This window comes from Balaenoptera acutorostrata, chromosome 4 (genome assembly GCF_949987535.1).
Source record: "Balaenoptera acutorostrata chromosome 4, mBalAcu1.1, whole genome shotgun sequence".
Lineage (NCBI taxonomy): Eukaryota > Metazoa > Chordata > Mammalia > Artiodactyla > Balaenopteridae > Balaenoptera > Balaenoptera acutorostrata.
The window spans coordinates 55,410,939-55,426,062 of NC_080067.1; the positions used below are offsets into that span (position 1 = coordinate 55,410,939).

General features: G+C 41.1%; 1 protein-coding gene across 4 annotated transcripts in view; it reads right to left on the reverse strand.

The window, feature by feature from the left end:
* Nucleotides 1-15,124, reverse strand: part of TNIK (TRAF2 and NCK interacting kinase) — a 412,707-nt gene that overhangs the window by 160,340 nt on the left and 237,243 nt on the right. For all 4 annotated transcript variants that reach the window (XM_057546114.1, XM_057546113.1, XM_007197510.2 and 1 more), the window contains exon 3: nucleotides 7,580-7,636. In XM_057546114.1, coding sequence (XP_057402097.1) covers nucleotides 7,580-7,636 — 57 coding nt within the window. The remainder of the gene's footprint in view (nucleotides 1-7,579; nucleotides 7,637-15,124) is intronic.

Consider the following 15,124-nt stretch of genomic DNA (forward strand, 5'->3'; position numbering starts at 1 on the left):
CTGCTCTCTTGTTTTTACAAATATAATATCATTTTGTATAGCATCTACTATGTGCCAGGCCCTAGGTCAGCAGGCTCTGCAGGAGGTGCCAAGATGGATAATGCACAGTTCCTGTTCTGGGCTCCTTAAAGTCAGCAGGCTTTAAACGAGAAAGAGAGGACTCTTCATAAAAGGAAAACTAAAGGTGAGCTTCACGTCATTCAGAAAGCCAACGTATTGATGAGGAGGTCAAGCCTCAAAAGAGCTCAACAAGAGGGAACCAAGTAAAGTCAAAAGAGGGACATAAATGTGAGATGGCAAAGATGTGCTGGCATGAAAAGGAGAGCACGGATCTACGAAAGGAGACCCCCCACTGTCCATGATTGAGGAACTTGGTAACAAATCTGGATTTGAATGGCCTGCTTAATGATTCCAGGCACCCCAACCTCTGTGGGCCAATCTCCTTACCTTCATGCATCTTGATTCCACTAGGGGGATAAAAGAACTAATTATAGTTTTGATCAAATACTTTGAGGTACACAAATGAAAGGCACTACTAAAAACAAACCATCACAATGGAAAAACACTTCTAACAACTAGTGCACCTAAGTGTTCACCTTCATTAGTGTGGGGTATAGACAGGAGTCCCCAGGTCCATTTTTTGCTCTTAAGCAATCTCTGTAGCATGCAGGCATACACATACTGCAAGGCCACCCACTCAGCACGCATGCACACGTGCAGAGACCCAGACACACATAAGCCACCAAAGGGGTGTAATCAGTATGTAAGGAGAAATGCTGAAGTGTGCATGGAGTAAGCAGCTCAGCTTGTTCATTTTTAGAACTTAGAAGCTTTCCAAGTTCTACGTGCTGTACAACACACAGAATTGAGACACTGGAAATAGCCCCAAAGGTGGAGGGTATTATAGAGACAAAAAAAAAATCTGTTTATCTTTTCTCTGTTAAAAGTTCTCATCATGTGCTTTATATGACCGGTCTTTCCGCTAACTTTATCTACTTGAAAAGTCCCAAAGAGGTGTCTAGAAGGGTCTCTGCAGCAGAAGAGCCTGGGGTGGGGATTCCCAGGCTTTGCTGAGAGTCAGGCTTCCACAGCTGGGAACGCCCTACCAACCTCACCAATATCTACCCATCCTCTGATCTCATGTAGTTGTTACTTTATCAGGGAACGAACATACTGGCCACCTAGGTAGGTCAGTTTCCTTCTGAAATTCTCCCTTAATACTCTCTGTACACTCCTTGAACGTTAATCAGAACTGTCAAATAACTGCTCAACTGTTTGTTAAACGTCTTTCTCTCACACTGGAATGTAAGATTCCAAAAGATAGCGCCTGTGTCTGTCTTATTCACCGCTATCACCCCAGAGCATAGCACATTCATTCATTCTTAAGTGAATGAAAAAATGAATTATTGTGATTTCAGTCTTCAGCTTCTGGAATCCAGCCCCACTTTCTCTCCTGGATCCTGCTCTACACTAAGTCATTTTGACAGTTACCTGTGGTTCAGGGTAAGACTAATAACTTTGTAACTGAGGTAGTGAAGACAGGGCTGAGTCAAACTATTTACATATATTGACAATGAACTAACCCACACATGGCATGTACGGCATGTGGTTCACAGCACAGGCTACCATCCCCAGCTACAGAAGTCCAATGCACATTATAACATGCTCTCCTCATTCCTATTGCCTGCCCCATGCAGGCGTTCACCGTCTCTTACCAGGACTAATATTTAGTGAGGAACTGTTATGTACCAAGCACTAGATATTATATAATTTTAGTCGCAAAACAAGTTTGCAATGTTTGTATTCCCATCTAACAGATAAGAAAAATGAGATTCAGAAAAGTTAAAAAATTTGCCCAAGGGCAGTAAAGAGAGGAGTGGGCGTGAACCCAGCTCTGTCTGAATCTGAAGGCCATGCTCTGGTGATGCCCCCCGACTCCCAACCCCCATCTCTCATTCTTACAACAGGGCCGTGGGGAAGGTGGGCACACCCTGACTGGCTGGATTCAAATTCCAACTCTGCCATTTACTGTCTGTGGCGCTTGGGCAAGTTATTTAGAATTTTTTGCTTTCAATTAATTCCTCATTTGTAAAATGGATATTATTAGCACTGCTCCTCTAATAGGAATTGTTTGAAGGATTAAATGAGTTAGTGTATATTGTATTAAGTACTAAGAACAATGCTTGGCACATATAAGCAATCAATGATAGCCATCTTTATTTTTGACTCTGGCTGTTGTTGTTGTTATTACTGTTACTAATATTACCTTCTATGCTACCAATCATTCCACTGAATTGCCCTCCCTTTGGGAAGGAGGAATCAAATGTGCCCGGAGCAGCGTGTCCCCTGATTTCTCCCAGTAACCGAAGATGAAAAGATTTTTCCTTTTTTTTTTTGGTCCGATTTCAGCAAACATTCAATGAGCCCATTAACTACGGGCAAAGCACTCTACCAGAAGCTACCGGGAGAAAGCTGCTTCCTTACTCTTCAAAGAGAGACGGAGACTGGTTGAAAGCTTCACCCACAGGAATTCAGTAAGTGAGACAGAAATAGAAACTCAATCAAGCAGGGCTTAAGATGGATCCTTCTAGTAGGCAAATCCCATCCTGTTACTTTGCTATTTAACTTCTGGCTTCCACACTGGCTCTAGCAGTGGTGTGAGGCCGGGGCTGGGACTGACAGCCTCCCGCCCCTTGTAAAAAACAACCCGCCTTGTAAATCTTCTATCTCATGGGTTTTTGCTTAAGACTCTTTGCTCTCAGGGTTCTATTGGGAAAATTAAAAAGTTTGAAAACCTTGTAATGAATTCCCTCATGACCTGACCCTAACTTGTCCAGATTCCCCTTGTATCACTCTCTTCTCAGCACATTTTTTATACTAAAACTAAACTATGTGATAGTTTCCAGAACACGTTCCACCTCTCTCAGCCTCCATGCCTTGGCACAGACTGTTTTCTTGGCCAGGAACGTTCTCGTCTGACTGTCCTCCTGGGCTTAACTACTATCCCTCACTGTCACATCAAACTTTATATGTAACTTTATTTATGACTTGTATGACTTTATTATAAAATGGATTAGCTTTACTTACAAATATTTAGAGCAAGGTTGTATTATTGTCAGCTCCCCTTCAGGCAAAGAACCACTTTGTCATTTTTGAATTTCAAGTGTCTGTCATAAAGTAGGTGTTTAGTAAATGTTTATCAAATAAATTAATTAAACACTAAATATCCTTCTATGTTAACTGAAGATCTATGGCAGTGTGCAAAACAGGGTGGACTTAAAAAGTAGAATTAAAATACTCAGGTTGAAATATTCACTCCACCATTTACATGTTACATTGAGCAAGATACTTAATATGCCTGGTTTTCTCATCTCTATAATGGACCTAATAATGGAGTCTGGTGGTTGTTAAGGGCATTCAGTGAATCAATATATAGAAAGTATTGTAAAGAGTTCTGGCACATAATAATCCCTTCATCAGTGTTAGCTACCATTATTATTTCAGGCTGAAATATAAAAAATGTAACTAGAGAGGCACTTTACTTAAGGACTAAGTCAGTTTTAAATACATCTACTAAAATGATTTGATCTTACAGTAATACATTGAATTCTCTTGTTTTTCCCTGCCCAGCATCTATCCTACCCTTTGCTTTAACATTCTTAGGTTTTTGTTTGAGGAATCCTTTCTAACTCTCAGTCCCTGTGGTAGGTTCCAGGGCCAGGCACCCAACCCAGATGCGGCTGGAGAGAAACAGGGTTTGGTTGTCAGATGGTGACGTGACCCAAGCTGAGCCACTGATGTTCACACTGGCACTCTTGCTGGGACTGAGGGTAATGAAGTAATTAGAACATGAGCCTGGAGCTGCTGGTAGAAAGAAAGCAGAGCCCAGAGATGGAGAGATACAAAATTCCTAATCAGTCATGTGACTTCCTAGATCTTGCTGAGCCTTTTTTTGTTTTTTCTTTTTTTTTTAAATATACACAAGACAATAAATTCTGTTTTCAGCTTCATCTAGTCTGAGTGGGGCTTTGGTACTACAACCCAAAGTGTCCTGGGTAATGATCACAACCAGTCATTGTGAAGATGAAAGCCTATGACAGTAAGTTATTATCTTATTAAGTCCTACATGGGCTTCAAGGTATCATTGTAAAGGGACTAGTTTACATTAGGAATTTTGGTTCAAATGAAGATGGGTATTATTTGCAGGATTATCAAAGAATCATGGTCTCTTCATACTTGGTAACCAGAAAGCAGTAAATACAAGTCCCTAGAAAAGTGTTCCTCTGACTTTGGTGTGCATGAAGCTCCTTGAGGAGCTTGTAGAAAAGGCAGGTTCTTCCACCCAGAAATTCTGCAGCAAGCCCAGGAATCTGCCTTTCGGATGAACACCCCAGGGGTGCTGACAGCCCGCAAATGCTGGCTGTCCACCTTGAGGAACACTACCCGAGAGGGTCCAGTTTTGTTTAGATGATTAAAGTACACAAATCCAGCTGGGAAGAAATCCCCAGAAAGCGACAAAATGCAGAAATTCTCATAATTACTTCAGAAACTAAAAGAACTTCAAAGACTGAGTCTGAGTTTAAGCCCTAATTCTGAAGCAAATATTAGCAAATTTGGAAGTGTCTCAGCTCTAAAACAGAAGAACATAAGCATTATATCCAGTTTTCTCTATGGTTATTTTCTTTTAAAAAAGGAAATGGTATAGAAAGAAAACAATAATTTAAAAATTGATTTCAAGCTTATAGTTTTATCAAATTCATTACGATAAACTATAGTAACTTCGCAGTAGATCACTGCAAACAATTAACAAAGATGACCTTTGAGAATTCATCTCAGAGCAGCTATAATGAGCACAATTATAATAATTGGTAAGAAGCTTTTGCAGCGTTCCATAATACACAAAAGACAACATGACAAAATGAAATAGATTGTTTTCTGAGGATACCACATGAGTTTCACAAAGGAAATTTTATGCTGACTGTGATGTGTAAGAAGGGGGTGATACAAAAGTCATTTGATGCTGGATCATACACCATGGGAAATAAGAAAACCATTTCCTGATGTGTATCCATGTTTGCCTTTGTTAGGGGTCAGTGGTTGCATAATGGTCAATGATGTGTCTAAATCAAGGAACTATCCAGCCCTTTCAACAGAGGTTCCCCCGAGAGAATTAAGCCTAAATACTATAAAGCATCCATTGTATGCAATAGATTGACTCTCCTATGCATTGAAAATGGTGCTAGCTCTGTACCATGCTGGGGAGAATTGAGAAAATAGACTCTAAATCATTTTCTGTAGGTCTCAGTTGCCTTGTGAAACCCAGTTTAGAGAGGCCAACTGACACTGCTTAAACTGAAAATACGTACTCTGGGATAAATTGCTGTGTAACTTTTTTGATTCCAAGCAAGGTCGTCTAGAAATAGTAAATGATTCTTTGCACAATTTAAAATCTCACAAACAGAACCAGAAAAAGTGATATTCAGTGCTCTCAAGTCATACTTTGTGCAACAATATACAGCTTTGTACACTGAGATTAATGACGCCAGTGGAACTCAACTGTAGTTCTGCAGACCCACACAACAGAACTTTACAGCATTAATGTCTTGGGCTCCATCCACATCCATTAGTTGTTCAACTGCCAAGTGCATCACATTATGTGGAGATCCTATTCAATTCAAGGAAAATACAGTAGTATGACTTTAGCAGAATTGCAAAATAAATTCTGATTTGTTTTGTGCTGGGAGCTCTAAAAGATTTACACGTTTCTAATGGGTTTCTATGTAGAGACTGATAGTATCTGATCTTGATTTTTGTGTCAGACCCTGCTAATTAACAATACAAGTATCCATTCTCTCTTCATTCCTGACTAATAATAGAACCCAAATTAACTGGACAGGTTGGTAGAATGAAAGACCACATTTCCCAGCTTCCTTGCAGCTAGGTAGCCAATGACTGCAGAAGTAAATAGAAACGTTGTATGCGAGTAGAAAAAATTTCACTGGAAAGGGCTGTCTTCTGTACACTCTGCTCCCACCCACTCCCCCCCTCCCCGCACTGCCTTTTTTTTTGCCTGCCAAAGAATGTGATCAATGGAAATCCAACAGTTACCTTAAATCACAGAACTGACCTTAAGTGTGGAAGCCACGTGTCAGAATGATGGAGCAGAAAGATGAAAACACCCTCCTACTCCATCACATTGCTGTTACACATCCCTGGACTGTCGCCCCTAGACTCCTTTAACGTGAGAGAGCATAACACTTCCATCATACTTAAGCCTCTGTTATTTTGAGTTTTCTCTTGCAAGTGGCAGAACCTAAACCTTATTAATATAATCTGCATGCATTTTCTTACTCAGTAAAGGCCAGGTGAATTAATAAACTAATTGGGATGAAATATTTGAACTGGTTTGCAAGCTCTGAAATTTGAATAATGCATTTAGGAGAAATAAAAGGAAGAATTACTTTATCTAAGTTCTTCTAAACATATGGGAACAAAATTTTTTCTTGTTAAAAATGCATATAAGTTTTAAAATGCATAGAACTTAAAAAGGAATTCAGATAAATAATAAGTAAGGAAAGAAAAACAGTACAATGTGTGGTATAAATGAAAATTAGTGAAATTAGTATCATGGTTAATAGTGTAGCATATAATGTATACTTATCAAAGGTAGCAAACTGGACCAGAGAAGGTATGGACTGAAGTCTGACCTACAGACATACTGTGTGTTTTTCTTATTTGTATACTGGTTCTTGATACCTTTGTGTGACCCATTCATTCTACATGTCTTTACATTAAATAATCCACTTCTGGGCCAAACAGAAGACTTTGGTCTTTTAGCTTTTGTGTACAGCTGACAGACATCTTAGAAAAATCCCTGGGGACAACAGAAAATCATTAACGTGCTTTTGATTTCCAATAAGTCCTTTCAAGTCTGATTTTTGCTCTGTACTCTAGAAAAGGCATTAAAATATTTTAAATAGACCTAGCAAAAAGGATTGAAAGCATAAGATTGTATTTAAAATAAAGTCTGTTCCTTAGATTGCTTTTGATAATCCAGGCAGAAATTTTGTTTCAGTGTTGCTTATAATAATAAGTATTTGTAGTTATTGTGATTATTTGGTCTATAACATTTTGGGGAGGAAAATATTCATGTTACACATCCTACTAGGATTTTAGAGTTATCCAAACTCTTGTCTACTCCAGTGTTAGGTGGACTTTGGGGAAAACTGTTAAGACCCACCTCTTCTGTGTAATCTCAGTATTATTCTCTTAATACCTTCAAATCCTTGTTCTGTCTTCATCTGCAAATGTCCTTGGCTGTGTTTATGTAAATTATTGGCACACATGTTCTTCACTCTCACTACATAAGGCAGTGTGTAGGTATCTAATTTAATCAGAGTGATTTACCCATGGTCATCTTGGTCAGCTGCTGAATACTCCTAATTTTTATGTTAAGCACAAGTGGGTAAAGGTCTTAGATGTCTAAAAAAATTCTATTTCCAAAAAATGATTTTTCTCTGTCACTAACTTCTCTATTACAAATATATAACTTTGAGACGGCAAGATAATGATACATTACCCCTGTGACATCCATAACCTTGATGGCTGCAAGCTGGCCCGTTTTGACATGACGACCCTGTAAAAAAATTTTTAAAAATAATTCAGTTCTGATGAGCAATATTAACATTAGATTTCAACTGTAAAGAACAATTACGTAGATCAATGTTACAGAGTGCCAATGGGGAAGACAGACAGACAGACACACACACAGAAATCTTAAATGCTTTGAAGATCAATCTCTATTTAATGTTTATTTTGTAAAACATCTCCATCACTTTGTCTGTTGGGTTTTTTTTCACAGTGGTTGTCAAGTTAAATAAAAGAGACAATGTCGAATAATTTGGTTTTACCTCCTCTTCAAGGTGTTAGATAAGGGGTTGAGTGAGAGGAGGATTTATATGCAAGGGGAGCTAGATCTGGGTGGAGGAGACATGAGCATCTCCTCGGTTGGAAAACACTTGGTATGTGCAGAAACTTTAGTTTCCTTGATTATTAAAATATCTTGTAAGTCTCAACTGGATATGATTCTGCTACTCTTCACTTCAGACTATTAATTTATCTTCATCTTAAAAGGGGGCCTAAAACAAAACAGATAGCAATCAATCCGAATTTGTGATCAAAGAGACACATTTGAGCATAAGGAACTGCTTCCCCAGGGTAGGTATCCCTGGTCTTTGCAACCACAGTGAAGCACCAACCACAAGGAACTGGAAGAGAACAGGGTGTGGTGAGGGGGCAATCCCAAAGAGGAGCTTTCTCTGCACTTGCTCCTTGAGAAACATAAAGTCTACATCTGACTCTCAGACAGTAGCAAAGATGGTCAATATCCATTACTTCTAAATGCATTTTCTATGTGGCTTCTACAATACATTTTACCTACCATTGCTATTATGCAGTATAATATACCCTCCAAGATCAGCTGGATTCAAATCCCAGCCGCATGACCTTAGGCAAATCCCTTAACCTTCTAGGCCTCAGTTTCCTCGTCTGAAAAATGGAAATAATGATAGTACCTAACTCATAGTATTGCAAGGAGGATTGAATGAGATAATGTATATAAAGTGCTTGACAGTACCTGGCACAGAATAGCTGTCAGCAGATGCTGGCTATAATTATTTATAGTCCTGTCTCGTGATTAATTTTAAGTGTTGTCTTCCCTCTTAAGCTATATGTTTCATGAAGGAAGGGACCGTGTCTCATCATTGTATTTCCAGTGCCTGGAATAGTGGGTGCCTAGCCCGTAGATGGGGTGGCATGTTGATGGATGAACAACAACAGCAGGTAGTGGAGTCATGTCCACTTGAAGCTGGAGGAGATAGCTTTGGTGCTGCCTGCCCCTTTTCTTCTCATATATCTCAGCTTTGTGTATGGATCTACCTGATTCTGAGAGTGCTTCCTTCACCTTTCAACCTCCATTCTGCTCCCTCCCTTTCCTCCTCACTCAGAAAAGAGCACAAAGAAGAAGGCATCAAATCAGTAACCTAATAGGGTCACAGGCATACTTCAACTTTCAAGAAACTGAGGGAGGGGGCTGAAGCATTACCACACCAAGAGCCCTGGACCGGAATTCCAGAGGCCTGGTTCTGCCCATGACCAGCTGGTTCACTGGGAGCAAGTTATGTAACCCATCTGGACCCTGGTTTCCTCATCTGCAAAATGTGGGGAGCCTGGGCTCAGCGGTCGGAGGTGGGGGAAGTAGGTGTCACTGTCAACACCACCCCAAGGAAATTTAGGAAAATTAGTTGGAAATTTAGTTTTCACAATGACTGAGTGGGGAGAGTAGTATTACTGCCACTTAGTGCCCAGGGGCCAGCAATACTAACTTCCTGCAGAGCCTGGGTCAATCTCGCACAAAGGTGAAGTAGCTACAGCACCCTCTGTTGATAGACACTGAATGACCTCCAGGGTTGTCCAGGTCCCAGTAAGTCTGCGATGCTGTAATGGTGACCTTAACAAAGGAGTCATTAGCTTCTCTTAGAGACTAGAAAGTCTTTAAAGTAAGGGCCACAAATCATACCTTAAACAATGGGTATTTCTCTACTAAAGCACTAAAGGAGTGTAGGGGACTGCAGACAAATACAGAGGGTCTGGCTGATGTCACACAGCTGATTCACCTTGAAATTCTTTTAATGGTGCCACGCAGCTAGGAAAGGGGAACACCTGGGTATGTCTTGTGGGGACCTCTAAGAACTGACCCCCTGTCTGCCACGCCGCCTTGGTGGGCTCCCACCTGCTCTTACGCTGTGGTCCCTGACACTAAACTGCGTTCTCTAAACGTATTGCATTGTTTCTTGCCTCCCTGATGGTGTGTTTTCTTGGCCTGGAATGCCCTTCACTCCCAACTCCCCAGTAAGCTTACTCACTTTGTAGATTCACCCCTGGCCTCTGTGCTAGTAATGAACATTCCATGTTTCTACTACAGCACTGAGCCCAAAGGACCATTAATCCCCCCCCCCCACCCCACTCGCTGGTCTCCTTCCCTCTCTCCTGTGCTTCCCCTCTGGTTCCATTTGCAGCAGAACCTTTTCCCACCAAAAATCTTGAAAGGCATCCAACCTCCTTGTTCAAGCAGGGGTTTGAGCAGCCTCCTAACTGCCCCGGGGAGCTCCTGAAGTCACCTCAGCCAACATTGAGAAATGTTACACTCGATTTTTAACTCCTTAAGTGACAGGGAATCTTCTTTGAGCGAATAATTTGTTACAAGGACATGTCAACACCTAGTTCTTTCCATCACCACCCAGGGAGGGAGTGGACAGGATACAATCCACTTTACATTTCAAATGTAAATGGCATCAGGCATTGAGCAGCTCTTGGTTTGAAATAAATAAATTAAATAGCTGTGACTTTTTTGAACTTAAGACACAGGGTTGTTTTTGTTTTAGCAACCGCTTATGACATAACACTAGAAAAGAAAACAACCTACTTCGCCTCCATTTTTAAATTTCCCTTCCAAGCTGAAATAACCGTTCTCGATGGGTCTGACAGATGACTGAATAATACACCTTTGGGATGGCAGTTTGGGCTTAAATGAGATCCTGGAGGCGGAACAATTAGCAGCCTCAGCTCAGTCCCAAGCAAAGGCGTCCTGTGCTCTGGAACAGGAAGGCTGCTGAGCTGTCATCCTTTGATAGGAGAGCCACAAAGGAGGCTGCCCAGCGTGAGTTGCCTTTTGCGTCACTAGAGAATGCCAAACCAAATTAGGATCCAGATGAAGGCAGACTTTGAGGGAACGGCTAGGAATCAGCTGACCTAAAGACCACTAGAAACCTGAGGCACATCATTGTTCAGACAGTGTTTAAAGAGACAACTTCATAAAGTCACAAATAAATTGAGTAGGAATAGCCCCTAAGGTGCCTAATCTAATCCTTCTTTTGAGATGAGGCCAATATCTCACAACTAATGGGGACCTAAACCCAGGACACTTTCTCACCTGTTCCAGTTCTGCCTTCCAGCTCCTGAATTAGAAATTCTTATTTTATTTTATTTATATTTTTATATAGCAGGCTCTTATTAGTCATCAATTTTGTACACATCAGTGTCTACATGTCAATCCCAATCGCCCATGAATTAGAAACTCTTATCACTAAAATTTAAACAATTTTTTTAAACAAACCTTTTCATACTTCACTTAACTTGAATTAAACATGAACCATTCGTCTCTGTTTCATGTAGGATTTAATTTTTTTTTTTTTAATTTGAGGGCAATGGGGAGGATGTTATTACAAGAGAATTTTGAGGTAAAAATTCAATACTACTCCTAATTTTAACTTATTTCCACTTAAAGAGAAATTAAAAATATAATCATAGACTCTAGTTTGGATCTAAACTACATAGTCAACCAAGGAGTAAAAATGATATTCTGGGGGAAAAGAAACTTTAAAGGACACAAAGAGTTAAAATTTTTTATTCACGAAAATTATGGGAAAATATCCCATCAGATTGCAATTGCTGAGTCATTTCTTAATAAAAGAATGAAGTAAGATTTTTTTTTTCTACTGAAATAACCAACAATAACAAAAATAACAGACTAAATCTAGAAGAACAAAATTGGTATTCCAGTGGGACCCAAAGCCTCAATCATGACCTCAAGCATAAAAAGGCTGTCTGAAAGAAAAGAAGAAAAAAACCCCGTCAAATCAAATCAGGGAAAGCAGAGGCTGTGGGGTCACTCGGCTGGCGTGAAGTTGAGTGTCGCTAAACCAGAGTTCCTCTGCCAAGTTTATGATTAAGCTCTCTATTCCCTTTCTAGTTCTACAGCTGTTCGCCTCAAGACTGAGGAGTATCAAAGAAAAAGGGGATTGAAACTAAGCAGGACCCTGTGGGGCCCTCCTGGGTACAAAAGCCCCTTAGTGTCTCCCGTTTCTTGTTTGTAGAAAAAGGCTTTTTTCTCCCAGGCCTTCCCTGAGTTCCAAAGAGCAGGGTCAAGAAGTTAATGATTAGGACAATAGAGTCACGGGACACCTAGTTCCTCCCAAAGGGGGATAGATAACAATCTGATGCATACCTTTGAGTTGTTCTCTGGAAACTAAGACCCCCACCCAAGTGGAGGATGGTGACTACAGGCTGACCACAAGCATGCAGACCCCAGACTGCTTGGAACCAGAAGGTTGAGTTTCAGAAACACCACCCTGTAACCTCACCAGGAACTCATCAGAAGAAGGTCCACAAGCTCGTCACATATCCTATGACCCTCTCCTCTAACACTGTCTTTAAAAACACTTGCCTGAAAGCCATCGGGGAGTTTGGGTCTTTTGAACACGAACCACCCATTCTCCTTGCTGGGCCCCTGCAATAAACCTTTCTCTGCTCCAAACTCTTGACATTTTGATCTGTTTGGCCTTACTGTGCATCAGGCACATGAACTGGGGTTGGACAACAGGCGGACACACTCCATTCCAGTGCTTAGACAGATTTACACACACACTCTGCTCCCCTTCTTTTTTTTCTTCTACCTCATGTTTGAGGATTATAGTACCTTCAAGGATTATAGTACCTTTAGCCCTCTGTATCCACAGGTTCCACATTCATACATTCAACCCAACTCAGACAGAAAATACTCAGGGAAAAAAACTCTGGAAAGTTCCAAAAAGCAAAACTTTTGCATGCCAGCAACTATTTACGTAGCATTTACATTGTATTAGGTATCATAAGTAATCTAGAGATGATTTAAACTATACGGGAGAATGTGTATAGGTTATATGCAAATACTATGCTACTTTATATAAAGGACTTGAGCATCCACAGATTTTGGTATCCAAGTGGGGTCCTGGAACCAATACCCAGCCCTGACCCCCACCCCACCACAGATACCAAGGGACTATGTTGCCCCTTTACCTACTCCTTAAAATAAGTACAAGAGAAAAACAATGGTTTTTTCTGAAATAGCCATGCAAGCCTGGGCTCTGCTATTGCTGTTATTTTCTAAGGAACAGCAAGATGGCTTTAGAACTGCTAGCTTGAGGCAAGCCTGGAAGAGAGAGTCCTTTCATTTCTAGGTCACTGAAATACATTTGTTTCCAGCGGAGCACATGAGCAAACCAGGGCTGTGGAAAATGCAGACACTCCACCCACCGTCTCCATTCCTCCTTATCCAAGGACTCACACAGGTAGTGTTTCTAGCTCTTCGTGCTTAGCTTAGATTCGATCTCACCTTTACTTAGGAAGAGTTCTTCAATTTCCTGATTGCAAGCAAATGCCCTTACCTGTGTGTTTTCACAGCATCCTACACTAACCTACTGATCGTAATCCAATACTGTGATTTTCAAAATGTGCACCATAAGAACCATGAAAATAAATCAAATGAAATAGAAAAAGAAATCACAGTGTAGAACATGTAATAATGGCAGCTGTTGTTTCACGGATCAACTGTTACGGTTACATCGATCACCTATCTGTCATTGATACTGTAGAGTACCACCCCGATTCTCCTTTCAAGACTGAAGTATCTGAGAGGTCTCAATCAAGGCCCTCTCTGGGAATTGCCCTCAGCCCAAGGTCATGTTCCATCCTGGAGACAGCCAAATCCAATTTCTGGTTGATACAGAAGTATAAAGGCTCAGGCCTTTAGTCTTAGAGTTGGGCAATTCTGAAGAGCCCGCTTAGCTCCTGACCTCTCCTTGGGATGGGTGAGGTCTTTGTTGAGACAATATTACAGTTAAACTTCTTCCTCTACACAATGCTACTTTCTTCACAGGTGTAGATCCTACACTTCCCAGTAAAATTCCTACATATAAATCATCTCAGGATCTGTTCCTGGGGAAACTCCATCTAAGACAATTGGTACCAGGAATGGCCTGAGGAGACAGGCTCTCAGAGTAGCTGTCAATAAGGCTCTCATCACTGGTGGCAGGTGGCTCACTGATAGCCCCTGGCATGCTGTAGCAGTGTCACTGTCAACACGTTCACTAGTGCGGAACTGAAGTAGGATACAGGTGCCAGGGAACACACTGGTGAGTCCGATATTTCGGACTTTTGCGATGTCCTGAGGAAACAGTAGTTTAAAAAAATAGAATCAGATGGCTTTTGCTGAGACTTCTAGCGAAAGACAGTGGAAAGCTACAGTGACTGATCAGCTGAAGACAATGTGTGAAAATCATAAGGGAGATCAGGTTAAATTCCAAGGCCTGTGCAGTATCGTCAATCAAGATGGGAACATCAGGACTTCCCTGGTGGTCCAGTGGTTGAGACTCTGTGCTCCCAATGCAGGGGGCACAGGTTCAACCCCTGGTCAGGGAACTAAGATCCTGCATGCCTCACGGCCCAGCCAAAAGAAAAAAAAAGGATGGGGACATCACTTCTGTAGATGCAGAGGATTCCAGGGATGAGAGGTTTCAAGCTTTTAAGTGCATCAACTTGGACGTCTCCATTCCAAGTTTCTGAGCTCATCCCTTCCCAATCAGGCTTGAATTGAGGATTCAACTTTTGCTTTACCCTAATAATTAATTCCTGGATCTGGTCCTCAGCTTTTTCTACCCTCAGGCTGCAGAAGATAAGAGTCTTTATATTCTACCCATTTTTTTTTTTTTTTTTTTTTGGTAAATGGACAACAGCAGCAGTCAAGCCTGAGAAAGGCGTGTTGAGCAGGAGCTTGGACTTCTCAGGAATAAATATGTGCGTCACCCCAACAAGATTGCCATATAGACCAGCAAAGATACTAAACAAGGTGGGGGAGATTAAAATGGGTAGCAGAGGAGGGATATGATGAGCAACAGGTACAACCATTAGCCAATATGTAATGGTGGGGGCTTTCTTCCCACAACTTTGCCTGGGAAAAGAGACCAGCCAGAATCCCAGAGGAAGTGTTTCCAGCACTTATTATGCAAAGCAGATGGGTCCAAGCATCATAAGGAATTGACTGTAGTGGATGCTGTGGTGTGCTCCCCAGATCCCTCCTTCAGGACTGGGCTACTCTGAGTCTTTCTTCAGGAAATACCCTTAGTCAAAGAGAGCAGTTGGACCCAAGGTCATGCTCCTTGCCTAAGGTAATGTCCCTGACCTGGAGGCAGCAAACATTCAATGATTGGTTGATGTAGGAATACAAAAGCCTACATCATTTATGTCAAAG